Source organism: Nuphar pumila, chromosome 11 (genome assembly GCF_984573655.1).
Source record: "Nuphar pumila chromosome 11, dmNupPumi1.hap1.1, whole genome shotgun sequence".
Classification (NCBI taxonomy): domain Eukaryota; kingdom Viridiplantae; phylum Streptophyta; class Magnoliopsida; order Nymphaeales; family Nymphaeaceae; genus Nuphar; species Nuphar pumila.
In genome coordinates, this window is record NC_143259.1 from 117644036 (window position 1) to 117656755 (window position 12720).

Sequence of the window (12720 nt, forward strand, 5' to 3'; positions counted from 1 at the left end):
GACTCCCGAGGTCTCAGATCGGGGTGTTACATTAATCTTACTATATCCGACCTCACTGCACTACTAGGTGGGTTAATGAAAGTTTCTTTAAGATCTGATGTTGTTCTCTTAGTAGATATGTTTTATTCAGCATGTTTAATCTGTAATTGAAATATGATTCTAGTGATTGAGTTAATCTTTTCTAGAAGCCTTTGACAATACGTATTACTTTTGTATTTTTCAGTCAGCAACCTTTGGTACATCAACAAATTTATCTATTTAACAGATGTTGCATTTTTTTTGGCACATAAGTTCTATTACGAACTCTTGCTCATGAATTAAGTTCGATCATAATATGGCATTTTTATGCAAATGAACTAATCTTATGCCTATATTAAAAAACACTGAAGCATTTTCTTTAAGAAACACAAATGAAGCAACTATGAAAATAATAGTATTTATAAATTAACCAAGTTGGTGTTATGATGACATAATCTAACCGTAGGTGTTTCTTTTTTATGTACATGTAGGTGCTCCTGCCATTGGATTCAGTCACTGTGGGTTCTTTATTGACCGGATGTATAATTTCCATGAAATTGGTCTTCCTGACCCAACAATGGGCTCGACTCTGCTTACAAACCTACATAAAAGCTGCCGTCAGTCTCCAATTCCAGTAACTAACCTTACAGCTGGCCCCAAAATTTTCTTAAATCATGTATCAAGTACACCATTTACTCTGGATAAGTCATTTTATCAAGGTGTGTTGAGTGGCAAGGCATTTCTTCAGTTATATCAAGAATTGGCATTCACTGATATGACAAATATACAAGCAGAAGGATATGCCAATAATCCAATGATTTTCAAAAATGATTTCAAGTGGGTGATGATCAAATTGGGGAATGTCGGGATACTAACCAGAGAGCAAGGGGAAATCAGAGGCAATTGCAGGTGGTTAAGAGGCAGTAGTCTTTTCGAACATTACTGTATGATCGGAAAATATTTGTTCATTGACTTGAGAATTAAGTCACCAATATGCAAGTTTGCAACTAATTTTGTGATTAAAAGTTTACTGTTGCTTTTAAATTGCACAGCTCATTGATATTGAATGGCAAGCAGTTGCAAGCAATTCTGGAAAAAAAAATAACAGGATCTTATTCACATTGATAGGATCTTATTCTCACACACTTCAAAGCAAACACAAACCAAATAAAATAATTCAGATTACTTCACACATGATCAGAGCTCAGAAGGACTGGAGCAATGCTATGTCCCCTGCTTTTTAGCTGTTCACCACACTGCAAACCTTCCTTATCTGACCAGCAGTTCCAGTGTTCACTTCAATCTGATTCATATTCGCCATGGACAAGGCAAACTCCTTGAAGAATTTTTTGGAATCAACGAGTATTTCATCAACGTAGGACTTTGCCGTGCTATCGGTAAGAAGGGAAGAATCAGATGTGAACAAACCTCTTCTCTTCACCACAATTGATGTAATAATGGGTGTCGAATGTTAGGAAACTCCCCGGATCCATTTTTAGAATAGTGGAGTTATCTGCAGGAGTCTTGCACTTGTACTGCTTCAGATTTGCAGCATAGAATTTGTTCAAAGCTGGGTCTTGATCACCTTTTCCTGTGAAATTGTAGAGCCTGTGAACGAAGTTGCAGTGAGTAATGCCGATCGTATGAGCACCTGCAAGAAATAGAGGAAAATGTTACATAAGTGTAAACACTATAAAAATTCAAATTCACAAACAAAATTAACTGGTTGATGAAGATTCACCTGACAACACAACTAGATCCTTCACATCAAGATTCTTTTTTGCAAAATTAGTTTTGAGACCAGTAAAATTCAATGTTGGAGCAGGAATGTTGCTTAGTGCCTCAGAAACTAATGAAACAGTTCCATCCCTGCAGCCTGTGGGTACTGTCCAGGAGGGACCTCCCTGTGACAGAAGAGTTCCAGTACATTTTAACTCAGATTAAGAACTTAAAAGCAAAAATCTTGATTCTGGTAATTGTTCTTGGCAGGTAGTCTTACTATGACAACAACTGCATCTCTTGCTACTAATGCAACAATATCCGCACACGAGACGACCCCTGGGCATTCCGCCTCTAACAAGCTCTTCACTCTGTCAATGAAATCAAAACCTCACAGACTCATATTTGGTGTGGCATCGTTCTGAGCGGTGTTAGTTTTGGAGGAATTCAGCAACAAAGAAGCATCACAGCCCTGAGGAAATCCATGTGTCTTGAATCAGTTACCAAACAAAGATGTACCACATGAGGAACTTGGACCAAGCTTTCCCAGGTACCTCGCAGCAGAAACATAATAACCCATTCATTATAAACACTATTGTCTTTAAATGAATTGACAAATTCAATGAAACAAGTATTCCACAAGCCAGAAACTAAAGAGAAACACGAAGAAATCCATGAAACCTCTAACCAGGGGAGGGACTTAGCTTAACAGCCATGCTTGCCCAAATTTTCTAATAAAAAGGATTAACACTATTTTTTCGATAAACGATTGACAAAACACTCAGCAACAACTTAGACACTGAAAACAAAATTTGGAAAATACAACAAAAGAAAAAGCAGGCCAACTATTACTGACCCTCACAAAACAGTCGTGGAAATGCAACCTAAGCAATGCTGGTGCCAATGACGGTGCATTCGGGATGTGTTCCTTCACAAAACCCTGAATTATGCTGTCTGCTTGTGGGCAGACTTGATCATAGAACCCAACTTTAAGTTGAGCTTGAGAGACACCAAGCAGGCCCAAAAGAGCAAAGACAACAAAAGCAAGAGAGCCAATATTTCTCATTTTATCTTCTCCCGCTCAGTTGAGCAAAACTCTTACAATTCAAAATTAGCTTTCCAGTGTGATTAGGCTCAGTTCAGGAACCGCTATTTGTTCAATCATATGAATGGGTGCTATTCTCTATTCATGCAATGCCGCCATGTGCTTTTAATACTCAATTTGCTTAAAGTTTCCTCTTTATCATATTTGAAACAAGTAAAGCACCAATCAGTAGTAGTTCAGTTTACTGATAGTTGACCATATAAGTAGGATTAAAATACTTGGGCAATTTAATTGGCAGGTTGCAGAATCTCATCATGTCATATTGCATTGCAAAATTATATCCAATTCTTGATCAACTACGACTTATTTTTTGATGATATCTCAAAACTAATGTCAGATGGGGAAGTATAACTGTTTTTTTTTTCTTTTCATATCATTTAGAGCTCACCAACTCCAATATTATCTTTTATGGGGCCACTTGTGGTCTTTGCTTCCCTGGAAACCTTTAAGCATTTGCCAAATTCATCTTTCTCTCTTTTCTCAACAAGTCTAATGGTAGACATTTTTTCTTATTGCTTGTCTGAAAATATACAGATAATATGCATGTTCAAATACAAGTATATACATACTATATAAATATATATGTACTTGATTCATGTGTTATACGTAAGATGTTAAATTTTTTTGTTCTGATAATCGTTTATTTTATGAATGTGGGCAGGAGACAGGTTGGCTCGAGTCCTAAGTTGTTCATAGAGCTAAAACAAGCCCTGTTTCACATTAAATAATATCTTTTAGTGTGACCTAAGGTCATCAGTAGTTCGATAAATGGGGTGGCATCCCTTGCCGCAAGGCCGGAGTCAGTGAAAAACCATCCATTGTGGACTTGTGGTCAGTACTTGAAGAGTTTTACACTGTGGACATCAAAACAACATCACGCACGATCAATATCACCTCTCAGCCATAAAAGGATGTTGAAACCAAAGCAATAGCCAAAGTGACAAATCTCGCAAAAAATTACCCAAGAGTTCAAAACGGCAATTTATCCTGAGTTTTTCGTCAAAAACATAAATATCACATTTTCAATGCGATATTTATGTTTTTACAGTCGATTTATCGTGAAAAACAGTGTGGTTTTTTATTTTTAAATATTCTTATTTATATTTCCTTATACAAATAATTTTTATATTTTTTACTGTCAAAATTTTGCTAAAAAAATTGTGAGATTTTCAAAAAGTTTCAATTTCTTGCGAGTTTTTGGCTGCCCATATTTTGCCATTTTTAACTTTTGTCGCTATGACTATAGACACTCCTCATTAGGGATGAAAATGGGTTTAGATCCAATATTGGGGTTTAGTGATTTTTGGATGTTCTGACTTGATCCAGATCCTACTCTCTCATGCATTTAGCTTATCTGAATCTGACTCATTTGCATCCCTACTCCTCATTATCCAAAAAGTAACAGAAGGATTTAGTTTGGGACAAATGAGCCTAATTGAGTCATTTAGGGTCTGTATTGAGATAATTCCAATCATTCATATTACTAAACAATGATTGGAAGTCCAGTTCAAATGATCGAGACATTGTGAAAAATGTGTCTCGAGCCAACAATTTTTTATCACTCGGCTTTGTAAGCTTCATCAACCATTAACGGAAATTATATAGATGAAAATAAGTAGGGGCTGTCCACATCTCTACAAACAATAGACTTTGTTAGGTCTGTAAATTATGGTATAGCAAATATCGAAGTAGGAAACCAAACCTTTTCTGACGAAAGCCAAGGCTAAGAATCCCCATAGCAACGTAACAACGTTGACCTCCTTGCTAACTTTTGAACATCATTTAACTTTTGAAGCATCTAATTCATGAAAATGATAATGGAAGCCATCTTTTATTTTCTATTTTTGAGTTTCTTGCAAAATAGCCCCCACCTTTTTAGTTATTTGCAAAAAGATTGCTACCTTATCCTATTATGCAAAACAGTTCCAACTTTACCTGTTAGTGCAAAGTTGTCCTTCCTAAAAGGGTGTTAAACTAACAGACAATGACGTAGTTGCCTTCTTTTTTATTGGAATTTATAATGCATGCTTTCACATGTTTCATAGTAATTATATTACTGATGATTGCTCAATATTAAATTTCTTATAATACAAGCTCTTATATGTTGGTATATTGTTTGTGTATTTTGGGACGAGTTCCCTACTAAGACTAGTGAAGTCGGACTCGCATTTTGCCAAAAATCTACAGGTAAACAATGACAATGCAGGAGCTATTATGAGATGTTGCAGATACAATTATGATTTACACAATCGCTGAGGATTGTTGTCATTTTTTATTTATTTGATGCTTTTACCATTCATTTGAATAAATTTTATTGTAATAACCCTTTTAAATTTCTAAGTGACGAGAGTATGATCTTATTAATTTTCATCGATGACATGTTTGGATGCTAACACTTGTAACTTGCCCAAGATTTTTGTCATTTCATTTAAAATCATTTCTAATGTGCTTACTATTTCAAAAAAAAGATTACTGAAAATTTGAGTAAAATTTTAAGATGTTACAACTTTGGTATCAAAGTCAAGATTTAGAAATCAGATCTAGAAGTGTGAATCATGGTCCATTCAGGCAACCCGAGAACACTTTGTAAGTAGAACTTGTATTGTTTAATTTATTTTATTTTGGGATAGAATTTGCTTTATATGTTATGTGATCATGTTATTTAAATTCTTGTGTACGAATTTGAGAACCCAAAAATAATAGGATAGCTCAAAATCATATCATTTATAATTGATTGGATCAAACACAAAATTAGTCTCAATTAGAAATCAGTTTTTGGACTAGGGTTATTTTGTTTTAGGAATGAAAAACCAAAAGAATACCAGTAACGCTAGGAGACAGATCACCCCTAAGACTTTGGGTCATATTGTCGTGATAGTAGCCATAATATTAATGGTTATCCTGAACTTGGGAAACATAGTTCAGGAGATGACACGTGATCAGTTGGAAGGTCCTTCGATACCACCTCCGGCACGAAGAGGGCAGTCACAACTCAATTCTCGTGGAGCTCATTGTTTCTATCGTAAAGGTGTAAGAGCAGTTCGCGATGAAGCAGCCAAAGGCGGGTTATTGGTTAGAGGAGGAGTTGCTCATAGGACCCGAGGAGCCAAGAGGAATGCACGAGGGTGCCACATATCCTGCGCAACATACACAACCACTATGAGAGGATCGAGTGAGGCAGAGACGACGACCATAGTGATGGAGGTACAAGCTGAAGTGAGGAGAAAGACAATGACACAAATGACTACACTTACTCAACCTATCTTTGTACACCTTGAGGGACTTAGGCTTTTGTATCCTTATCAGGCTTCAATAGTTAAAGCCTTGGCTGAGGTACATGGTAGGGAAGGAGGTCCTGTACTGTCCCAAGTGCAAGTGAACCAAGAGAACTCATCATGAGATCAAGGAGATGGAGATCCCAATAAAACCACAAACCACAGCGTTCATAGCCATCATTTTTAAATTTTTTTTTTTAAATTTAACGACGGATTAGCGATGGATATTATCCATCGCTAATTTAAAATAGCGAAGGACTCGCGATGGATCATATCCGTCGCAAAGTAGCGACAGATAAGTTCTGGTAAAGCTCAATCGATTTTGTACTGGGGCTTGGTTTTGGACCTCATCGATGTTTCGACACCGTGAGTACACTGGATGGTTTGTAAAACCTGCAAAAAAATAAATAAAATTAGACTAGGGTTGGATCCAGATATATGATTTAAATTGGTTGGTGTCATAGTTTGAAAACTGCCGATGTAAGTGACAGAGTGTACTCAAGGGGGTTAATTATGGAATATAAATGACAACTGTACAACTTTACATTTTTGAATGCAATTGATTTATCATACTGAATTATGTGAATGTGTTATAGATTAGTTTAAATATGCCTTGAGATATATATAATTTCAACATTAATAAATATTAAACACTTAATTTCTTATAATGCATGCTTTCACATGTTTTGTAGTAATTATGTTATTGATGATTGCTCAACATTAAATTTCTTACAATACATGTTTTTATATGTTGGTATGTTGATTACGTGTTTTGGGATGAGTCTTTTATGGAGACTAGTGAAGTCTGACTGGCGTTTTGCCAAAAATCTACAGGTAAGGAATGACGATGTAGGAGCTCTTGTGGGATGTTGCAGGTGCAGTCATGATTTACATAATCTCTGAAGATCCTGATTGTTTATTTATGTAAAGCTTTTACTATTCATTTGAATAAATTTTATTGTAATAACTCTTTTAAATTTCTAAATGATGAGACTTTAATCTTATTAATTTCAATTGATGACATGTTAAAATGCTAACACCTGTAACTTGCCTAAGATGTTCATCATTTATTTTAAAATCATTTTCGTTCTGCTTACTATTTTAAAAAAAATTAAAAATTTGGGTAAAATTTTGGGCATTACACCCCGTTTTTACGGTTCTTCCGCCATTGTCGCCTTTCGCAGTTAGAGGAAGGAGATGAGAGAAATGAGAGCTTTAATTTTTTTAAGGAAGATTGGGGACAGAGCGAAGCTAGACTAAGGCAAAAGTAAGTCCATCCCCGCATAGGTTTTGATTTTAACCTCCATCCCTAAGTCCTCCGGTCCAAACAAAATGAGGCACCCAGTTTTTCTCGATCCACTAACATCCTTAATGTCCCTTGCCGAACATGGTTTCTCAAAATAATTATAAAAAACAAGAATATAAAGAATTGCTCACTGATATTCAGATTTTTATTTTATCGGGAAAGTAGAATATGCCTGTCACTATATCCATCTAATTTTACTTTTATTTATTTATTTTAAAACTTTAGCTAGGTCCGCGAACCAACCTCCCCCAACGGCTACCTTTTGAAATGATGAGTGAGAGGGATAGTCGGCCATGACGTGATTCGTTATTTGAGAAGAAAGTAGAGACCCCCACCTTAATAATCATGTGACATGGACAGTTGGGACAAGTTGGGAAAAAGGCAGTTTGACGACTGTTCAGGACTCGAGATATATTTTTTGTTGGTCTCCTTTATTCATATTTTATTCTTCACTTCAAATCATAAGCAACTTCACTGCATGTGAGATTTGGCATGCAGCGACCTACCTGAATGTGAGATTTGGCATCCGGCCCTTGGTCCACCACAGGATGGACGGTGGATTTCGGAAATGGTCACCTCATCCCATCTCGTGGATATTAGACTTGCATGCTAAGCATGCCGGGCCGCTGCATAAAAAAAGGGACCTCTTTATTTTTATTCATAGTCACAAATATTGTTTTCAGCAATGTTGGAGTTGCATGCTTAACATGCAGGGCCATTGCATAAAATCGCGATAATATTGTGAGGTTTTACAAAAGAAGCAAGATTTTGAAAATCTATTATCGCAGCTTGTGAATAAAACACAATAATATCGTAAGATTTTCAAAATCTCCAAGATATTTGTGACTATGAATATATCTAATAATTACTTCGCATGAATGATAAGAATAGCCGAGTAATGTTTGCATTTTCCTGTTGACTATGAAAAAATAGAATATCTTGGAAATGATTTTTTTTTTTATTACCAAGGAAAACTGTAACTAAGAACCGGGTCACTTAATGGGCTCGCCTCCCTGCGAGGAAAATAGAATATCTTGGAAATGGATTTTATTTCATCTTCTTTTTTCTATTTTGACATGGAGGCTTACAAGTTACACCTTTTGATTGATGTAGACTTTTTAAATAAACAAAATTGAGAAAAATGGGAGAACTATATAGAAGCCTCCTTGCACTCAAGTTTCTTGGGAAAACCCTGTTCCAATGTTTATCGTATCGCCAGAAAATCGATAAGATACTGACCTGAATAGACTATTTTTTAATAAATATAAAACTAACTTAAAATTATTTTTTAATAGCTTTAACACATGTCACGTATACTCGTAAATATTCTTTAATTATTTTTTGGCCGATTCAGAAGGATTCACTTGAGAATCGGTATAGGTGAATCGTTGGCCAAACGAAACAAGTCGGATTCCGATACTGACAACATTGCCCAGTTCAACTAGGGTGTTTATCACTGGCATTATGTTGTGAAAGGCGTACTGCATAATGGAGAAACAAAGAATATTGAGAATTCCGATACCGTAATGTTAGTTTTTTTTTTATATCTTGGTGGTGGTTTCGTGTAAATATAAAAAAAAAGTAGCTACTTTTTTTCTTTTGATGATTTTTTACCTAAAATCACTCACTGCATGTAAAATAGTAACTTTTTGGCTGAATCCTCTATTAACTGGCAGTTTAGGCTAGTAAATGGTTACTATTAAGAGAATTTGACAGTTGCACCTAAGGGTTCTGCTCATTTGATAGGAGCGACTTGTGAAGGCATGACACCAATCTGGACATTGGGAGTTCAAAACCAATAGGTGGATTTTTTATACCAATGAGGTGGTTTCCTCTTATAAAGAAAAAATAAACTTGTTATGCGATGCTCAACAAAATGCACTTTGGTGACCTTGGACATTTCGAGGGCGTTTGATTCATGGACAGCAGTGGACAAAGACACAATGTGTTGTTCTGTCATTTAAGCAGACACCCCGAGACAAGGGCACCCAATTTTCTGTTTTTTGAAAAATGTCTTATAATGTCCTGCACTCCATTTAAGTCATCCTACTCGTCTTTCTCAGAACGGTTCTCTCATTTTTTTAATACAAGTTGGAACAGTATGAAATGTTGGAGATAATACTATTCAATGATAGGTTGGTAGATCTGAGAAGTAAAACTTTTGAGTAGTCTACAAACCACAACCAACGGTAATGGGTCGAATCCATACCAGCATATATCCTTCTAGTTCGATTGATATGAATTGGGTCAAGATGAATAGCATGGCTTTGCCTGCTCCGTATTGCTCAAAATTAAGAAAGCTACCAGTATAATAAACCATAGGTTGAAAATCCCCCACAATCATTTTCTTATAGCATTTCATGCTAGTGAAATTGCACCTTTACGCCCACAAGGGCTCCGCTCTTCTGATAGGGGAGACTCGTGAATGTCACCAAGTTGACGGGAAGTCCCAAGTTTGAAGATTGAAACCAACCGGTGGCATCCCTTGCCGCAAGGTTTCCCTGGTGGGCAGGGGACCTCAAGGGTTTTACCAACTTCAGGCCCGGGGGTTCCTTGGATTATCCAAAAGCAGAAGAAGAAGAAGAAGAAGAAGAAGAAGAAGAAGAAGAAGAAGAAGAAGAAGAAATTCCATCTCCACATTCTCCTGGAGAGGCAAAGGGTAGTATCTCTGTCAGGAAAAAAAACCGTGTTTCCTTTAAAATCTGTCAGTAGCATGTTTTATTCATTATGGTTAATCTTTATTGAAATTTGATTCTAGCGCTTGAACTTGTCTGTTTTATAAGATCCTGACAATAGTATTTTGCATCCTTCAGTCAGTAGCCTTTAGTACATGAGGAAATTCATTTATTAAATGTTATACATGCTGCATTTCTTTTTTGTACATGCATTCTATTACATACTCTTTCTCATGAATTAAGTTTGATCATAACAATGCCATTGTATAAAATGAACTCAGCATGTATGGCTCTAATGAGAAACGCTTTAAATTTTTCTTTAAGAAACAGAAAGGAAGCAACTAAGAAGATAATGGATATATAAATTAAAAAGGTTGAGGTTAAGGTTATATAAACTAATCATAGGTGTTGCTTTTTTATACAAATGTAGGCGTTCATGCCATTGGTTTCAGTCACTGCATTGACTCTACCAGTCTTCCTGATCCAACAATGGACTCTACCAGTCTACCCTGCTTGCAAGCCTACCAAAAAGCTTCCCCCAGTCTCTAATTCCAGTGACTAACCTTACAACCGATCCAAAAGTTTTCTTGAATAAGGTATCAAGTGCACCATTTTACTCCGTATAATTCATTTTTATCAAGGCGTAGTGAGTGGCAAGGCATTTCTTCACTTAGATCAGCAATTCGGGTTCACTGATATAAGTAGACAATCAGCACCTTATGCCAATAATCCAATGCTTTTTCAGAAACGATTTACGGAAGTTTACCGTATAATCAGAAAATTTTTGGTTATTGCTATTGAGAATGAAACTGCCAAAATGCAAATTGTTAATTGTTTTCGTGAATAGCAGTTTATTGTTGCTTTTAAACTGCATAGTTCATTGATATTTCTTTTGTGTGAGACTCTTTTCTTTTTGAAGATGGTTCATTGATATTGCAATACAAGTAGTTGCAAGCAGTTCGGAAAATCAAATAACAAGGATCTTATTCACATTAATAGGAGATTATTCTCACATACTTCAAAGGAGACCCAAACCAAATAAAATAATTCAAATGACTTCACACATGATCGGTGCTCACAGGGACTGGAGCAATGTAAGCCCCCTGCTTCTTAGCTGTTCACCACACTGCAAACCTTCCTTATCTGACCAGCAGTTCCAGTCTTCACTTCAATCTGAATCATCTTCTCCATGGACAAAGCAAACTCCTTGTAGAAATTTATGTAGCCACTGAGTATTCCATCAATATAGGACTTTGTGGTGCTGTCTGTAAGCAGGGAAGAATCGGATGTGAACAGACCTCTTCTCTTCACCACATTGGTGTAATAATGGGTGTCGAAAGTTCGGAAACTCCCAGGATCCATTTCTAGAATGGTGCTGTTATCTACAGGAGTCTTGCACTTGTACTGCTTCAGATTTGCAGCATAGAAATTGTCTAGAGCTGGGTCTTGGTCACCTTTTCCTGTGAAATTGTAGAGCCGGTTTGAGACAAAGTTGCAGTGAGTAATGCCGATAGTGTGCGACCCTGCAACAAACAGAGGAAAATTTTACCTAAGTACCAACATTATAACAATTCAAATTAACAAATAAATTTAATTGGTTGATGAAGATTCACCTGACAATATAACTAAGTCCTTCACATCAAGACTCTTGTTTGCAAAATTAGCTTTCAGAGAAGTAAAATTGAATGTTGGAGGAGGAATGTTGTTTAATGCTTCAGAAGCTAATGAAACAATTCCATCCCTGCGGCCTGTGGGTACTGTCCAGTAAGGACCTCCCTGTGACAGAAGAGTTCCAGTGAGTTTAGCTCATAAAAAACGCATAAGCAAAAATCTTGATTCTAGGTAATTGTGTTCAGGTAGTCTTACTATAACACCAACTGCATCTCTTGATACCAATGCAACAATATCTGCACACGATACGACTCCTGGACACACTGCTTCTACCAAGCTCTTCACTCTGTCAATGAAATCAAAACCTCGCAGACTCATATTTGGCGTGGCATCCTTCTCTGCGGTGTTATTTTTGGTGGAATTCAGCAACAAAGATGCATCACAGCCCTGAGAAAATCCATGTTTCTTGAGTCAGTTACTAACCAAAGAGCTGCCACATGAGGAACTTGGACCACGCTTTCCCATGTTCCTCACGGCAGAAACAGAACCAAGTCATTTATATATATATTGCTATCTTTAAATAAATAGATAAATCAATAGAACAAGTGCTTCCCAAACCCGAAACTAAAGAGATAAGAAGAAACCCATGAGATCTGTGACCAGGGGAGAGACTTAACAACAAAGTCTGTCCAATTTTTTTTCATAAAAAGAGGCTTGACAGACACTTGGCCACAACTTGGACACTGAAAACCGAATTTGGAAACGACAACCAGAAGAAAAAGCAGGCCAACTTTTACTGACCCTCACAAAACAGTCATGGAAATTCAATCTAAGCAATGCAGCTGCTAAAGAGGGTGCATTTGGAATGTGTTCCTTCACAAACCCTTCAATTATGCTCTCTGCTTGTGGGCAGACTTGGTCATAGAACCCAACTTTAAGTTGAGCCTGAGAGACACCAAGCAGGCCCAAAAGAGCAAAGCCAAGAAGAGCTAGACAGCCCATATTTCTCAT

General features: G+C 36.7%; 1 protein-coding gene and 1 pseudogene across 1 annotated transcript; both read right to left on the bottom strand.

Moving 5' to 3' along the window:
• Nucleotides 1-1258: 1258 nt before the first annotated feature.
• LOC149823081 (peroxidase 3-like) lies at nt 1259-2803 on the bottom strand (annotated as a pseudogene).
• Nucleotides 2804-11208: 8405 nt separating this feature from the next.
• On the bottom strand, nt 11209-12720 carry LOC149823082 (peroxidase 3-like). Its single transcript, XM_089981404.1, has 4 exons — nt 12511-12720; nt 11965-12156; nt 11712-11874; nt 11209-11621 (listed from the first exon to the last, which is right to left on the bottom strand). The coding sequence occupies exons 1-4, from the start codon at nt 12718-12720 to the stop codon at nt 11209-11211; spliced, it is 978 nt and encodes a 325-aa protein (XP_089837530.1).